Source organism: Somniosus microcephalus, chromosome 31 (assembly GCF_052327205.1).
Source record: "Somniosus microcephalus isolate GS21.2 chromosome 31, FLI_Smic_1.0, whole genome shotgun sequence".
Classification (NCBI taxonomy): domain Eukaryota; kingdom Metazoa; phylum Chordata; class Chondrichthyes; order Squaliformes; family Somniosidae; genus Somniosus; species Somniosus microcephalus.
The window spans coordinates 25,957,384-25,975,164 of NC_141017.1; the positions used below are offsets into that span (position 1 = coordinate 25,957,384).

Consider the following 17,781-nt stretch of genomic DNA (forward strand, 5'->3'; position numbering starts at 1 on the left):
AAATGTAACTGCGGTTGGCAATGGCCGGTTTTGGACCAGACGGTCTGTCTTTCGACTGAAAATCTCCGAAGCGTAAACCAGAGACCAGAACTCCATGAGCTGCACTCCATTAACAGGGCCGCCACGCACAAATGATGTCTGGGTCGGAGATAGGGCTACATTTTAATTCTCCACTCCCACCTCTCTGTCCTCACACACCTACACTGTTCCAATGAAGCTCAATGCAAGCTCGAGGAACAGCACCTCGCCTTTCTATTAGGCACTTTACAGCCTGCCGGACTCAACATCGAGTTCAACAATTTCAGATCATAACCCCTGCCCCTATTTTTTCCACACGGCAGCTGTTGATGATTCTGCCAGTGCCATTTACACCTCCTCTAGACCCAGCTTTTGTTTCTTTACTTGCCCCCCCCTGTTATCATCTCCTTTTGCCTCGCACCATCACCCCTTTTGTCATTTAATCTCTCCTGTCTTCCACCCTATCACAGACCTTCCCTTTTGTTCTTTCCACCCCTCCACTTTCCCAGCCCCTGCACTTGCTTAAAATCTGTAACATCTCTAACTTTTTCCAGCTCTGACGAAGGGTCATCGTCCTGAAACGTTAACTCTGTTTCTCTCTCCGCAGATGCTGCCTGACCTGCTGAGTATTTCCAGCATTCTCTGTTTTTATTGGAATAGATGAGTCTGAAGGAGACAGAGGCATGGATGAGGGTTTCAGTGGCTGAGATGGGCTGAGGTGGGGCAGACGCAGGTGGTATTACAGAGGTGAAACTAGGTCGTATTTGTGATGGAGAGGATAAGAACATTAAAAATTAGGAGCAGGAGTCGGCCATACGGCCCCTCGAGCCTGCTCCGCCATTCAATAAGATCATGGCTGATCATCGACCTCAACTCCACTTTCCCGCCCGATCTCCATATCCCTTGATTCCCCTGGAGTCCAAAAATCTATCTATCACAGCCTTGAATATACTCAAAGACTCAGCATTCACAGCCCTCTGGGGCAGAGAATTCCAAAGACTCACAACCCTCAGAGACGAAAGGTCAGCGAGCTGAAACGTTAACTCGGGTTTCTCTCTCTCCACAGATGCTGCTTGGCCTGCTGAGTATTTCCAGCATTTTCTGTTTCTATTTCAAATTTCATCCGCAGTATTTTTGCTTTGGCGTTAGGGCTACATAGGATCCTCGATCCTCCGACCAGCACTCAGTGTTAGAGCGACTCTTCGCAGGGGTACCCCCCCCCCCCGCCACCCCTGAAAAAAGTCCGCTTCATTGAAAAATCCACTTTTCTGCTAACTTCTGTCTCTTCCAAAATGGGAGCGGTAGTGATCGAGCTCAGTAAGATTGTCAATTAATTCTCTTCAAAGGCAAAACAAGTAAGGCACAATCCCATCCCCATCCCTGTCATTGGGAAAGGCAGCAAACCTAAATGCAAGAGTGCGCCCCCTACCCCCTAAATAAACAATACATTGACTAAGACATAGCATTGAGGGGCAAATCGGATTTGAAAATAATCTTGGGGGGAAAAATATTTAACAGAACACTCAAAGACATACCCTCAGCAATCGAAGTGCCTCGTCATAGTTTTCGTACCGTAGCTCCATTTCCCCGTATTCGCACCAAACACCAGCGAGGTCGTCAACGTGCTTGAAGTTTACCTTTGTAGCTTTTTCAAATATAGTCCGGGCCTGAAACAGGAGCAGATGTTGCCCGTTCATGAAAATTTCTTATCCTTTGAAAGGAAGACTGGTCACAGCAGCCCCGATGGCAGAGTGAGTAAAGGCGCCATCATCAGGCGGGTGTGACACTACACCACACACACACTGTCGCCGGCTGTGTTAGCCCTTTGCTTTCATTGGCCGTAGCACACGTGGGCTAGAGGCAGGGGAAAAAAGTTAAGAGTTCACACTTTCGATTGCTATCTGGTGATGACTGAGTGAATGCGCGCAGAGCGGGGGGGGAGCGCGAGCGAGGCGCAGAGCGGGGGGGGAGCGCGAGCGAGGCGCAGAGCGGGGGGGGAGCGCGAGCGAGGCGCAGAGCGGGGGGGGAGCGCGAGCGAGGCGCAGAGCGGGGGGGGAGCGCGAGCGAGGCGCAGAGCGGGGGGGGAGCGCGAGCGAGGCGCAGAGCGGGGGGGGGCGCGCGAGCGAGGCGCAGAGCGGGGGGGGAGCGCGAGCGAGGCGCAGAGCGGGGGGGAAGCGCGAGCGAGGCGCAGAGCGGGGGGGGGAGCGCGAGCGAGGCGCAGAGCGGGGGGGGAGCGCGAGCGAGGCGCAGAGCGGGGGGGGAGCGCGAGCGAGGCGCAGAGCGGGGGGGGGAGCGCGAGCGAGGCGCAGAGCGGGGGGGGGAGCGCGAGCGAGGCGCAGAGCGGGGGGGGAGCGCGAGCGAGGCGCAGAGCGGGGGGGGAGCGCGAGCGAGGCGCAGAGCGGGGGGGGAGCGCGAGCGAGGCGCAGAGCGGGGGGGGGAGCGCGAGCGAGGCGCAGAGCGGGGGGGGAGCGCGAGCGAGGCGCAGAGCGGGGGGGGAGCGCGAGCGAGGCGCAGAGCGGGGGGGAGCGCGAGCGAGGCGCAGAGCGGGGGGGGAGCGCGAGCGAGGCGCAGAGCGGGGGGGAGCGCGAGCGAGGCGCAGAGCGGGGGGGAGCGCGAGCGAGGCGCAGAGCGGGGGGGAGCGCGAGCGAGGCGCAGAGCGGGGGGGAGCGCGAGCGAGGCGCAGAGCGGGGGGGGGAGCGCGAGCGAGGCGCAGAGCGGGGGGGGGGAGCGCGAGCGAGGCGCAGAGCGGGGGGGAGCGCGAGCGAGGCGCAGAGCGGGGGGGGAGCGCGAGCGAGGCGCAGAGCGGGGGGGCAGCGCGAGCGAGGCGCAGAGCGGGGGGGGAGCGCGAGCGAGGCGCAGAGCGGGGGGGAGCGCGAGCGAGGCGCAGAGCGGGGGGGAGCGCGAGCGAGGCGCAGAGCGGGGGGGAGCGCGAGCGAGGCGCAGAGCGGGGGGGAGCGCGAGCGAGGCGCAGAGCGGGGGGGGAGCGCGAGCGAGGCGCAGAGCGGGGGGGGGAGCGCGAGCGAGGCGCAGAGCGGGGGGGGAGCGCGAGCGAGGGGGGGAGCGCGAGCGAGGCGCAGAGCGGGGGGGGGAGCGCGAGCGAGGCGCAGAGCGGGGGGGGAGCGCGAGCGCGAGCGCGAGCGAGGCGCAGAGCGGGGGGGGGGGAGCGCGAGCGCGAGCGAGGCGCAGAGCGGGGGGGGAGCGCGAGCGAGGCGCAGAGCGGGGGGGGAGCGCGAGCGAGGCGCAGAGCGGGGGGGGGAGCGCGAGCGAGGCGCAGAGCGGGGGGGAGCGCGAGCGAGGCGCAGAGCGGGGGGGGAGCGCGAGCGAGGCGCAGAGCGGGGGGGGAGCGCGAGCGAGGCGCAGAGCGGGGGGGGGAGCGCGAGCGAGGCGCAGAGCGGGGGGGGAGCGCGAGCGAGGCGCAGAGCGGGGGGGGGAGCGCGAGCGAGGCGCAGAGCGGGGGGGGAGCGCGAGCGAGGCGCAGAGCGGGGGGGGGAGCGCGAGCGAGGCGCAGAGCGGGGGGGGAGCGCGAGCGAGGCGCAGAGCGGGGGGGGGAGCGCGAGCGAGGCGCAGAGCGGGGGGGGAGCGCGAGCGAGGCGCAGAGCGGGGGGGGAGCGCGAGCGAGGCGCAGAGCGGGGGGGGGAGCGCGAGCGAGGCGCAGAGCGGGGGGGGAGCGCGAGCGAGGCGCAGAGCGGGGGGGGGAGCGCGAGCGAGGCGCAGAGCGGGGGGGGAGCGCGAGCGAGGCGCAGAGCGGGGGGGAGCGCGAGCGAGGCGCAGAGCGGGGGGGAGCGCGAGCGAGGCGCAGAGCGGGGGGGGAGCGCGAGCGAGGCGCAGAGCGGGGGGGGGGGAGCGCGAGCGAGGCGCAGAGCGGGGGGGGAGCGCGAGCGAGGCGCAGAGCGGGGGGGGAGCGCGAGCGAGGCGCAGAGCGGGGGGGCAGCGCGAGCGAGGCGCAGAGCGGGGGGGGGAGCGCGAGCGAGGCGCAGAGCGGGGGGGGAGCGCGAGCGAGGCGCAGAGCGGGGGGGGAGCGCGAGCGAGGCGCAGAGCGGGGGGGAGCGAGGCGCAGAGCGGGGGGGGAGCGAGGCGCAGAGCGGGGGGGGAGCGAGGCGCAGAGCGGGGGGGGGAGCGAGGCGCAGAGCGGGGGGGGAGCGAGGCGCAGAGCGGGGGGGGAGCGAGGCGCAGAGCGGGGGGGGAGCGAGGCGCAGAGCGGGGGGGGAGCGAGGCGCAGAGCGGGGGGGGAGCGAGGCGCAGAGGGGGGGGGGAGCGAGGCGCAGAGGGGGGGGGGAGCGAGGCGCAGAGCGGGGGGGAGCGAGGCGCAGAGCGGGGGGGAGCGAGGCGCAGAGCGGGGGGGAGCGAGGCGCAGAGCGGGGGGGGAGCGAGGCGCAGAGCGGGGGGGAGCGAGGCGCAGAGCGGGGGGGGAGCGAGGCGCAGAGCGGGGGGGGGAGCGAGGCGCAGAGCGGGGGGGAGCGAGGCGCAGAGCGGGGGGGGGGGAGCGCGAGCGAGGCGCAGAGCGGGGGGGGGAGCGCGAGCGAGGCGCAGAGCGGGGGGGGAGCGCGAGCGAGGCGCAGAGCGGGGGGCGCGGGGGGAGCGCGAGCGAGGCGCAGAGCGGGGGGGGAGCGCGAGCGAGGCGCAGAGCGGGGGGGGAGCGCGAGCGAGGCGCAGAGCGGGGGGGGAGCGCGAGCGAGGCGCAGAGCGGGGGGGGAGCGCGAGCGAGGCGCAGAGCGGGGGGGGAGCGCGAGCGAGGCGCAGAGCGGGGGGGGAGCGCGAGCGAGGCGCAGAGCGGGGGGGGAGCGCGAGCGAGGCGCAGAGCGGGGGGGGAGCGCGAGCGAGGCGCAGAGCGGGGGGGGGAGCGCGAGCGAGGCGCAGAGCGGGGGGGGGAGCGCGAGCGAGGCGCAGAGCGCGAGCGAGGCGGAGAGCGCGAGCGAGGCGGAGAGCGCGAGCGAGGCGGAGAGCGCGAGCGAGGCGGAGAGCGCGAGCGAGGCGGAGAGCGCGAGCGAGGCGGAGAGAGACAGAGTGAGAGAGAGTGAGGCAGCGCGAGAGCGTGAGACAGAGTGAGAGAGAGTGAGGCAGCGCGAGAGAGAGTGAATGAGCGAGCGAGGTAGGGAGCGAGCGAGGTAGGGATGGAGGGAGCGCGCGGATGTGAGTGAGAGCGCGGATGAGGGGGTGAGGGAGGCAGTGAGTGAGAGCGCAGGTGAGGGAGGCAGTGAGTGTTTGAATGTCAAGGAAGAACAAGACTGGGTTTGGCTGCACCAGCACTCACTGGTGAGATCACGGTATTAAAATATCAGAGAGTTGCTGCTACCCTTCGAACATACCCCAGCAAGAGTGCAGCACCTTCCGAAGACAAGGGGAGAAAAGTGTAAAGTGCCAAATGTGAAGTATTTTGGAATCCTCAGCACACAACAAAATGCCACTGTGTCCCCTACACCTACATTAAAATGGATTGGGGGACACAGATTGTGTTACAAGAGTATGTCGGAACCTCTTTACAACCACTGCCACATTTCCTCCATCCATCTTTTAAATGTCCGTGCTCATCTTAAGGATATGAAGTGTTGGGAAATGGAAGTCTTCAAGCAGCTCGGATCAGCATCAAGCACTCCCGGGTCAGGTGAAGCTCCCTCTACTCTGCCCCAATAAAGAGTCTTGGCTCCAAACCTCAAACACCTATTGCACCCAGATCAGCCATCCGAGGTCTCGGGGTCTGCCAATGAGGGGCTAATTAGGGGCAATGTTCCCCTTTAAGCTGCGCAGCGCTCTGCAGCTCCCGCGCAGCCGGCTCACCGGTTTTTAAATAGGACAAACCGCGCATGCACGGTACAGGAAACTTTGTGCTATCCGGCACCGACGGGACCGAGCTGTTGCCGATCTATCAAAACTGCCGGACAAACCAGCGCTAATGTTGAAGCATACGGAGCTTTTCAGCTCCGTATCTGGCAACAAACACCGTTGCTTAGCAAGAGCTTCTAAACAGTCGGCCGTACCTTGGAAGCGTCTCTGTAGCTTAGCAACAGCTTCAGAGAGACTTTGCCAGAGCCTGACTGTTGGAAAAAAAAGCCACGAGAAGAAAAAAAACCTAACAAAACGGCTCCTGATTTTTGCCGGTGGATCGAGCATTCCGGACAATTAACCTCCGGATAAACCAAAGTTTCCTGTATTGTGAATGGGCCGCGCAGCCAAGAAAATTAAAGGGAGCATTGATTAGAGGCAGTTTTGTTGTGTAGGCCCATGCTCATTAGGAACTGAATGGAGACTCATTTCATAAAGGACTCCTACAGCCCGACTTTCATCCAATCAGTCTCAGTCGAATTTTAACCCTCGTCCCCGAGACAACAACAATAACTTGTATTTATATAGCGCCTTTAACATAGTAAAACACCCCAAGGCGCTGCACAGGAGTATTTTAAGACAAAAAATGTGACAACAAGCCACATGAGGATAAATTAGGGCAGGCAACCAAAAGCTTGGTCAAAGAGGTCGGTTTTAAGGAGCGTCTTAAAGGAGGAAAGAGAGGTAGCGAGGCGGAGAGGTTTAGGCAGGGAATTCCAGAGCTTAGGGCCTCGGCAACTGAAGGCCCGGCCACCAATGGTTGAGCGATTATAATCAGGGACGCTCAAGAGGGCAGAATTGGAGGAACGCAGATATCTCGGGGGGTTGCGGGGCTGGAGAAGATTACAGAGATAGGGAGGGGCGAGGCCATGGAGGGATTTGAAAACAAGGATGAGAATTTTGAAATCGAGGCGCTGCTTAACCAGGAGCCAATGTAGGTCAGCGAGCACAGGGGAGATGGGCGAACGGGACTTGGTGCGAGTTAGGACACGGGCAGCCGAGTTTTGGATGGTCTCAAGTTTATGTAGGGTGGGATGTGGGAGGCCAGCCAGGAGTGTGTTGGAATAGTCAAGTCTAGAGGTAACACAGGCATGGATGAGGGTTTCAGCAGCAGATGAGCTGAGGCAAGGACGGAGACAGGCGATGTTACGGAGGTGGAAGTAGACAGTATTGAACCTATTGCGCCATCCTGCTCTTCTAAAGCTTCGAGATACAACAGAGGCCCAACTTACATCCTGAATTTGACCATTTTCCTCGTAAAACTTTGCAAATGAAACCCAGAGTGAATGTGGTTTTCCGGTGGCTTTCAATGGGTCAACAGTCTGCACAGCTTCTGTGTAAGTGTTTATGATCTGTAATGCAGAAAAACCAAGAATTACACAAACAATTAAATCCCAAAAGCTTCATTTCCCACCATTTCAAAATACAGGAAACTCTTTATTATCCGGCACCGACGGGACCGGCATGGTGCCGGTTTATCAAAAAGTCCGGATTACAGAGAGGTATAGTAAAAGGTACGAGAGCCCTGTACACAGCAACAGATCCAGGCGTCCCTGTTGCTTAGCAACAGGTGCAGGAACCCCGGCCACAAGATCCAGGCATCCCTGTTGCTTAGCAACAGGTGCAGGAACCCCCCACAGATCCAGGAACGGCCACTAATATGAAGTAAAACTTACCTGAACCTACTCCTGAATTTTGCCGGTTAACAGAGATTTCCGGTTATTTAGGTGCCGGTAAATCGAGAGTTTCCTGTAAAATGAACTAGTCTGATTAGATGTGGTAACGCAGTCGTTCGGAATCCCGAAGCACTGTATCACAAGGAACACTGGTCGGGAGCACCATGTTAGATGTGTAAAAGCCGGTGAGTGGACTGCACGGGAATGTTGCTCCCAAAATAACAAACAGGAAACGCTGGAAAAACTCAGCAGGCCAGGCAGCATCCGTGGAGAGAGAAAGAGGGTTAAAGTTTCAGGTCGAAGACCTTTCATCAGAGTTCTGTCGCAAGGTCTTCGACCTACATAGAAACATAGAAGATAGGAGCAGGAGTAGGCCATTCGGCCCCTCGAGCCTGCTCCGCCATTCAATGCGATCATGGCTGATCATCCAAATTCAGTACCCTGTCCCTGCCTTCTCCCCATATCCCTTGATCCCTTTAGCCTTAAGAAATATATCCAACTCCTTCTTGAATATATTTAATGAATTGGCCTCTACTGCCTTCTGTGGTAGAGAATTCCACAGGTTCACCACTCTCTGGGTGAAGAAATTCCTCCTCATCTCTGTCCTAAATGGCTTACCCCTTATCCTTAGACTGTGACCCCTGGTTCTGGACTCCCCGACCATCGGGAACATCCTTCCTGCATCTAGTCTGTCCAGTCCTGTCAGAATTTTATAAGTTTCAATGAGATCCCCTCTCATTCTTCTAAACTCCAGCGAGTATAAGCCCAATCGACCCAATCTTTCCTCAAACGTCATTCCTGCCATCCCAGGTATCAGTCTGGTGAATCTTCGCTGCACTCCCTCCTTGGCAAGAACATCCTTCCTCAGATAAGGCGACCAAAACTGCACACAATACTCAAGATGTGGCCTCACCAAGGCCCTGTACAACTGCAGCAAGACATCCTTGTTCCTGTACTCGAACCCTCTCGCTACGACCTGAAACGTTGACTCTTTCTCTCTCCATGGATGCTGCCTGGCTTGCTGAGTTTTCCCAGTGTTTCCTGTTGTTATTTCAGATTTCCAGCCTCCGCGGTATTTTGCTATTGTATTAATGCTTCTCCCAACATCAGTTGTATCATCAGAGGAAATGTAGCATCAAGTTTGTAGGAAGTGGTGGGCGGGGGGGGAAGTTGGGGGAAGTGTCAGCCGTGTTCTCATTGAATGGTGGAACAGGCTCGAGGGGCTGAATGGCCTCCTCCTGTTCCCGTGTGTCTGTGAAGCCACCTCGCTGCTGGCCACGCTTTGAGCAGATCACCAGCCTTCCCTCATGAGTATATTATGGATGCCGACCATGTTTTTCACAGGAACACTTAGCTTTTCCTGTTCCCCCCAGCACCCCAATTCAAGCTGTTCATGAAAGGGACCCTGGAAAACAGCCATGGAGGTGGAGGATTATGGGGCAACTTCAGCAATTGGCCGCTTGTCCCTTGTGCAAACAGGAGCTGGAAATGTTTGGCAACTAATATGTGTTTGTGGTTTTCTTTCCGTAAAGTAGCCTTCATGAAGAATAAGAACAGTTCTAACTCAAAAGGACAGCTTAATTGTAAACCATCCCAGCGGACAAATCACATTACACCACTATTAATGCACATGCATCTCAATACTGGTGATTGCATCCTTTGGCTTTTTTCCCTCTTATCTTTTTAAAATCAACTTAGCCCTGCACCTTTTTAATCTGAAGAATGACAGCCTTTTATTGATAACCCAGTGCAATCTGCACGGGAATGTTGCTCCCAACATCAGTTGTATCGCAGATGATTTGTGTTAAACCGAGTAATCTAGGGGAAGGGCCAAGGCCCACTGTGGAGGACATCGCCAAAGGAGAAAAGGCAAGATCAATTAAGAAGTGACGCCAAGTTGGGAGGGCTGCACCTTACAGGTGGAAGACAAGCACTGAGGAATGAGCTCGAGCAGAGGACGGTCTTCGTTTCATCAACATGGGGAAGGGGGGAGAAAGGAAGACTTGCATTTCTATAGCGCCTTTTACGACCTCAGGGCATCCCAAAGTGCTTTACAAACAGTGAAATACTTTCTGAGGTGTAGTCACTGTTGTAATGTGGGAAACGCAGCAGCCAAATTACACACAGCAAGCTCCCACAAACAGCAATGTGAAAATGACCAGATAATTGTATTTTTTTTTTAATAAAGTGATGTTGATGGAGGGATAAATATTGACCAGGACAGTAGGGATAACTCCCCCTGCTCTTCTTCCAAATAGTGTCATGGGCTCTTTTACGTCCACCTGAGAAAGCAGACGGGGCCTCGGTTTAACGTCTCATCCGAAAGACGGCACCTCCGACAGTGCAGCACTCCCTCAGCACTGCACTGGGAGTGTCAGCCTAGCTTTATGCGCTCAAGTCCCTGGAGTGGGGACTTGAACCCACGACCTTCTGACTCAGCAACAGTGCTGCCCACTGAGCCACGGCGGACACAGGAGGAGCAGCATGTACAGGAAACTTCTTTTTATCCGGCACGGACGGGACCGACGTGGTGCCGGTTCATCAAAAATTCCGGATAACCGAAAGCTATAGTAAAAGATACGGAGCTGAGAGCTCCGTATAAAGCAACAAACCCTGTTGCTTAGCAACAGGTTCAGAACAATGGCCACAAGTTGCAAGCGTCTCTGTAGCTTAGCAACAGATGGAGGAAGGCAAGTAACAAAAGTTACCTGAACCTACTCCTGAATTTTGCCGGTTAACCGAGATTTCCAGTTATTTAGGTGCCGGTAAATCGAAAGTTTCCTGTAGAATGGTTTCGTAAAATAGGTCGTTTACCCCCTTCACCTAGTTTCACAAACTGAATCCAAGACATCGACTCATTGATAACTTGGAAGTAACATAAATTGACAACAGAATTGAAGGTGCATAAACCTACCGATTCAGCATTTTAACAGCTACTGTTTCTCACGCAACATGGTTCATTTAATGACTTAGGTTGCGGGGTTTTCTTTTAAAGGGGTAATGTGGGAAGACTGACGACTCCAAGATTAGTGTTACTCACCTCTCGCGGTTTCCCTTCGTACAGTTTGACCCGCTTATGCCACTCGTGTACATTGTGTGGATTCTGGCGAAGTAGCACGCTGTTCAGGAGGAGGGGCCGCCGACTTATCAGCTGCTCAAACCTAGCCAATCGCAGCTCCAGGTCGATATCGTCTGTTAAAAAACAACCGGCCAGGTTAGACGGAAATGCGAGTTGCTGCCGCTGGTTGTCGCATCAGCGGAGGACAAAGCGAAGGCCTCATCATACACATCAAAACAAAAAGAGAAAAGAATGATGCAAAAACAAAATACTGCGGATGCTGGAAATCTGAAATAAAAACAGAAAATGCTGGAAACACTCAGCGGGTCAGGCAGCATCTGCAGAGAGCGAAACAGAGTTAACGTTTCAGGTCGATGACCCTTCGTCAGAACTGGAAAAAGCCGGAGGTGGAACAGGTTTTTAAGCAAGTGCAGGGGCCGGGAAAGGGGGGAGGGGAGGAAAGATGGAAGGCAGGAGAGATTAAGAGACAAAAGGGATGATGGTGCGAGGCATAAGGAGATAAACACACGAGGGAGAAAGGAATAGAAGGACAAAAGCAAAATACTGCGGATGATGGAAATCTGAAATAAAAACAGAAAATGCTGGAAACACTCAGCAGGCCAGGCAGCATCTGCGGAGAGAGAAACAGAGTTACCGTTTCAGGTCGATGACCCTTCGTCAGAACTGGTAAAAGCTGGAGATGGAACAGGTTTTTAAGCAAGTGCAGGGGCCGGGAAAGGGGGGAGGGGAGGAAAGATGGAAGGCAGGAGAGATTAAGAGACAAAAGGGATGATGGTGCGAGGCACAAGGAGATGGTAATGGGACAAGTTAAGAAACAAAGGATGGCTCTAGATGAAGTGTAAATGGCGATGGCAGAATGAAAGATAGCTGCCCTGTGGGAGAGAGAGAAAATTGATGAAAAAAGAATGACTTGCCTTTCACAACCTCAGGACGTCCCAAAGCACTTTACAGACAATGAAATACTTTTAAAGTGCAGTCACTGTTGTAATGTAGGAAACGCGGCAGCCAATTGCGCACAGCAAGCTCCCACACACAGCAATGTGATAATGACCAGATCATCTGTTTTCGTGATGTTGATTGAGGGATAAATATTGGCCCCAGGACACCGGGGAAGAACTCCCCCTGCTCTTCTTCGAAATAGTGGCTGTGGGATCTTTTACATCCACCTGAGAGAGCAGACGGGGCCTGGGTTTAACGGCTCATCTGAAAGACGGCACCTCCGACAGTGCAGCACTCCCTCAGCACTGCACTGGGAGTGTCAGCCTAGATTTTTGTGCTCAAGTCTCTGGAGTGGGACTTGAACCCACAACCTTCTGACTCAGAGGCGAGAGAGAGTGCTGCCCACTGAGCCACAGCTGACACTTCAGCATCAAGGTGCACCCTCACAGTGAAAGATAACCCAGAGGGACAGCAGACTGTGTAGATTCAGATTAACTTGCGACTGGTGCAGAGATTGCAAACGCTCTTTTGTCACTCAGCTATCCTTTGGAAAAGTCCTGGGCGTGATTTCACACCAGTGTGAAATAATACTGCGGAGCAAATATAGTGAAATATTTACAGCAACTTAGTGACGAGGGGAAAAACATCCTCTTTGTTCCTATTAAATAATAAACGAGACATAACAGGAAAGTCTTTGCGGCATAAAGAATTTATTCAGGAGTCACTTTTGTGCCGAAATCATAACTCCTTGAGCAAGCAGTAACAGAAGGAAAACCACTCAATAACCTGCAATATTCGCAAAACAGATAGGGATTCAACTATGTATCCATGAACACTGCCCAGTCTAACTTTGTTAATGGACAAGGGGGCACGGTGGCCTGGACGGTAACAGGTTCAACTGCAGTCCCGTGCTGAGCGAGTTTGCATCAGCTGCTGCAAGAACCAGAGAATTTTAACTTTTTAAAAAAACGGACTATGATGTTGTGGCCCAGAGTGCACTGCCTGAAAAAGTGGTGGAAGCAGATTCAACAGGAATTTTCAGAAAGGGATTCAGATATACAGCTAGAAAGGAAGAAGCAGGAGTGGGACTAACCGGACGGCTCGACTGAAGATCCGGCACAGGCACAATGGCCTCCTTCTGTGCGGTGTCATTCTGACTGGCCTGGATTATAAAAAAGGGAAAAGTAAACTCAGCTAGGGTTCCAGCTTGCTGTCTTATGGCATCAAGTGTGGACAGGACCAGGGGTGGCGGAGAGATTCGCCTGCCACCATTGACTGTCTGGGCTCCTAGCTGAAGAAAGGACAAATTGGTGAGATCTACAGCTTGCTGGGGTCTGTGGCACCATAACCCAGCCTGAGTCAGAGAGCGCGAAGGGGGGGAAAACAATAAAAAAAAGAACATATACAAAGTAAAACTGACTTTACCTTCTTCATTTTGCCCCATTTCTGCAGTCGTTTCCATCTTAGCTGCAATCATGCTCTCCTCAAACTGCGCATAACTATCGAACACCTGTGTGAAATCGCGCACCGTCATCACCGTCTGAATCGCCTCTTCATACACGTCTCTGGCCTGCAGGGAGAACAGAAACAGCTCCTTTGTTTCTGCATTGAAAATCAGAAAGGTGCAAACCAGCAGGATTAAGGCAAAGGGTTGTTGTGTGTGTGCGCGCGTAGGATTAATGTGAAGGGTTGTGTTATAAATCTTGATCATTCATCTAGAAGCTACTCGTGAAATAACACTGGACAGCCAGCTGGTGGCGCTGTCCAAGGAGTATAAATACTCGGGCGTGGGCCCCAGCTTGCTCAGGGACATTTTGTAAGACAGGAACTAGTGAAGTACAACTAGACCTCCATGTTCTGAAACAAGTTGATTAAAGCCTTGCTTTATACTCAAACCAAGTGCGTAGTGAGTTTTATTACGTCAGGTTGTGTGTGTGCGCGCGCGTAGGATTAAGGCGAAGGGTTGTGGGTGTGTGCGCGTACGTAGGATTAAGGCGAAGGTGTGTGTGTGTGCGTAGGATTAAGGCAAAGGGTTGGGGGGTTGTGTGCGTAGGATTAAGGTGAAGTGCTGGGTGTGTGTGTGCGTAGGATTAAGGTGCAGTGCTGGGTGTGTGTCCCCCAGGATTAAGGTGAAGTGCTGGGTGTGTGCGTGCGTAGGATTAAGGTGAAGTGCTGGGTGTGTGTGTGCGTAGGATTAAGGTGAAGTGCTGGGTGTGTGTGTCCCAGGATTAAGGTGAAGTGCTGGGTGTGTGTGTGTAGGATTAAGGTGAAGTGCTGGGTGTGTGTGCGTAGGATTAAGGTGAAGTGCTGGGTGTGTGTGTCCCAGGATTAAGGTGAAGTGCTGGGTGTGTGTGTCCCAGGATTAAGGTGAAGTGCTGGGTGTGTGTGCGTAGGATTAAGGTGAAGTGCTGGGTGTGTGTGTCCCAGGATTAAGGTGAAGTGCTGGGTGTGTGTGCGTAGGATTAAGGTGAAGTGCTGGGTGTGTGTGCGTAGGATTAAGGTGAAGTGCTGGGTGTGTGCGCGTAGGATTAAGGTGAAGTGCTGGGTGTGTGCGCGTAGGATTAAGGTGAAGTGCTGGGTGTGTGTGCGTAGGATTAAGGTGAAGTGCTGGGTGTGTGTGCGTAGGATTAAGGTGAAGTGCTGGGTGTGTGTGCGTAGGATTAAGGTGAAGTGCTGGGTGTGTGTGCGTAGGATTAAGGTGAAGTGCTGGGTGTGTGTGCGTAGGATTAAGGTGAAGTGCTGGGTGTGTGTCCCAGGATTAAGGTGAAGTGCTGGGGGTGTGTGCGTAGGATTAAGGTGAAGTGCTGGGTGTGTGTGTCCCAGGATTAAGGTGAAGTGCTGGGTGTGTGTGTCCCAGGATTAAGGTGAAGTGCTGGGTGTGTGTCTCCCAGGATTAAGGTGAAGTGCTGGGTGTGTGTGCGTAGGATTAAGGTGAAGTGCTGGGTGTGTGTGCGTAGGATTAAGGTGAAGTGCTGGGTGTGTGTGTGTAGGATTAAGGTGAAGTGCTGGGTGTGTGTGCGTAGGATTAAGGTGAAGTGCTGGGTGTGTGTGCGTAGGATTAAGGTGAAGTGCTGGGTGTGTGTGCGTAGGATTAAGGTGAAGTGCTGGGTGTGTGCGCGTAGGATTAAGGTGAAGTGCTGGGTGTGTGTGCGTAGGATTAAGGTGAAGTGCTGGGTGTGTGTGTGTAGGATTAAGGTGAAGTGCTGGGTGTGTGTGCGTAGGATTAAGGTGAAGTGCTGGGTGTGTGTGTCCCAGGATTAAGGTGAAGTGCTGGGTGTGTGTGTCCCAGGATTAAGGTGAAGTGCTGGGTGTGTGTGTCCCAGGATTAAGGTGAAGTGCTGGGTGTGTGTGTCCCAGGATTAAGGTGAAGTGCTGGGTGTGTGTGTCCCAGGATTAAGGTGAAGTGCTCGGTGTGTGTCCCAGGATTAAGGTGAAGTGCTGGGTGTGTGTGTGCATAGGATTAAGGTGAAGTGCTGGGTGTGTGTGCGTAGGATTAAGGTGAAGTGCTGGGTGTGTGTCCCAGGATTAAGGTGAAGTGCTGGGTGTGTGTGTGTCCCAGGATTAAGGTGAAGGGAGTAAGAGTACTTGCATTTCACACTTGTTGCATCGTAATTCCAACTGGAGTTTATAACTATCAGGAAAGATTGTACGGGCTGGGGCTCTTTTCTCTAGAAAAGAGAAGGCTGAGGGGTGACCTGATAGAGGTCTTTAAAATTATGAAGGGGTTTAATAGGGTAGGCATGAGGGAGGCCAGAGCTAGGGGCCATAAATTTAAGACAGTCACTAAAAAATCCAATAGGGAATTCAGGAGAAACCGTCTTTACCCAGAAGGTGGTGAGAATGTGGAACTCGCTACCACAGGGAGTAGTTGAGGCGACTAGATCCCTTTAAAGGGAAGCTAGATAAGTACATGAGGGAGAAAGGTATAGAAGAAAATGTTGATGGGGTGAGATGAAGTAGGGTGGGAGGAGGCTCGTGTGGAGCATGGACCAGTTGGGTCAAATGGCCTGTTTCTGTGCTGTACATTAGAAACATAGAAAAATAGGAGCAGGAGTAGGTCATTCGGCCCTTCAATCAATATGATCATGGCTGATCGTCTATCTCAATACCATATTCCCACGCTCTCTCCATACCCCTTGATGCCTTTTGTGTCTAGAAATCTATCTATCTCCTTCTTAAATATATTCAGTGACTTGGCCTCCACAGCCTTCTGTGGTAGAGAGTACATTATATGTAATTATATGTTCCCAGGCAGTCCAATGGATCATTAGATGTATTATTTTGAACTTTGAAAAGTGAGAGGTGCAACACTCCTAACCCCAGAATTTAACCAACAGGGCAGCTTGGGCCAGTCAGCTTTGCATCGCACTCCTGCCTGGTTGCTATGTGTAAATAGCCCTTCAATTGTGTTTCCTCATGATTGTAGAAATTGGCCAGGCTCCAACAGCACAACAGTCATTAACTAAAGAAAAATTATACAGAAAAAACACTCAAAACAGAAAAGGTTAGTTTTAGGGGAGTTGAGGTCGAAGCTCAGCCATGATCTTATTGAATGGCGGAGCAGGCTCGAGGGGCCGAATGGCCTACTACTGCTCCTATTTCTTATGTTTTTAAAAAGGGGTTACAAAATAAATTGCTTTTTTAATTGAATTTTTTGGTGAGAATGGTTCTACAGATTTGTTTTGTCTTTAGTATAATTTCTCGATCAACTCGGATCCCGTACCTTTTCAAAATGGCCGCTTCGAATGTAGTAGTCAGCCAAAGAACACCAGAGCTTCCCTAGTTGGTCAGTGAAGCGAGTCAGCCCTCCGCGGATAATGGCCCCAACATTCAGGGACTTCACTTTGTCCGGGTTTGTGGAAATCAGATGGCAGAGTTCGTGCCACAGCTGAGGAAAACCAAAATATAAATATTTTTAGACTTTGTTAAATACAGGAAATTAGACTTCGGTCCTCACCCGAAAGGGCACTCTTCATAATTTGCTGGTCACAAGGCTACCCGGGGGGGGGGACGGCGGGACAGAGAGAGAGGAGAGGAGAGAGCGACCGTTCAAAATCTGAGAGTCACTCGACTATCTTTTCATTGACACGCGACAAATTACAAGATAAAAATGAATGGATTTTAATTGCAGGATGCATTCTGGGATAAACTGCTCCCCCCCGCCCCCCGATCCCTAGAGCAGGCTGGGCTTTCCGCCAACGCTCGCGAGATAGCGATTGGCCTTCCATTGTGAACCGTGCATTCCTGCACTGGTACGAGAAGTACACAAACATTAAATTCAAATGTTATTTGCTGAAAATAGCAAAGAAATACAAGCTAACAAAAAAATGTCAATTCCTCAATGTCAACTGAATGAAGGCGAGGCGGACCAGAACTTGGGAGGACAGTAAACTGAAGAAAACAGAAGCTCTGCGCTGCCTTACTGGGCTCGTGAAATGATGGTGCGATACTGAGCAACACAGATCGGGAAGCTCCAGCTTCACTTTCTCATTGCTGCAAGGTTAGCGAATGTTGTCCAGGACACTGGTGGGTCAGGGGGGTGAGCTGGGCACGGGTGTGGGTCATCACCCTGCCTTGCATTACTGATAACTGTCCAATGAAGCCACAAGTGGACACAGGCCGAGAACATGGTCCGGCTCAGCTGTGCTCCCGGGTGAATAGCCCTTTTAAAACGAGATCTCGGCGCTCCGCCAATTCTGGCCTCTTGAGCATCCCCGATTTTAATCCCTCTACCATCGATGGCCGTGCCTTCAGCTGCCGAGGTCCGAATTCCCTCCCTACACCTCCCCTTCCTCCTTTAAGACGCTTCTTAAAACCTACCTCTTTGTCCAAGCTTTAGGTCATCTGCCCTAACATCACTTTATATGGCTCGGTGCCAAATTGTGTTTTTGATAACGCTCCTGTGAAGCGTCTTGGGACGTTTTGCTACGTTACAGGTGCTATATAAATGCATGTTGTTGTTGTTGTTGTTGTTGTTGTTGTTGTAATGTCTCAACTCACGCGTGTGACAGATAGTTCCTTGGGTGAGGTACTGAAGGACTGGGGTGGGGGCCCTAAGGAACTAGACGATTCAACGTTGTCACAAGAGGGGGTGAAAACTTAAGCAAATGTCGGGGCATGCAGTGAATCTTAGAATCATAGAAATTTACAGCACAGAAGGAGGCCATTCGGCCCATCGTGTCTGTGTTGGCTGAAAAAGAGCTCTCCACCCTAATCCCACTTTCCAGTGGGTTACAGCAATTCAAGCGC

At 54.0% G+C, this 17,781-nt stretch overlaps 1 protein-coding gene across 1 annotated transcript in view; it reads right to left on the minus strand.

The window, feature by feature from the left end:
- Positions 1-17,781, minus strand: part of xab2 (XPA binding protein 2) — a 57,666-nt gene that overhangs the window by 28,515 nt on the left and 11,370 nt on the right. Inside the window, exons 6-10 of the mRNA XM_085971658.1 lie at positions 16,256-16,420; positions 12,958-13,102; positions 10,555-10,706; positions 7,071-7,190; positions 1,554-1,685 (exon numbers count right to left, since the gene is read on the minus strand). Coding sequence (XP_085827784.1) covers positions 1,554-1,685; positions 7,071-7,190; positions 10,555-10,706; positions 12,958-13,102; positions 16,256-16,420 — 714 coding nt within the window. The remainder of the gene's footprint in view (positions 1-1,553; positions 1,686-7,070; positions 7,191-10,554; positions 10,707-12,957; positions 13,103-16,255; positions 16,421-17,781) is intronic.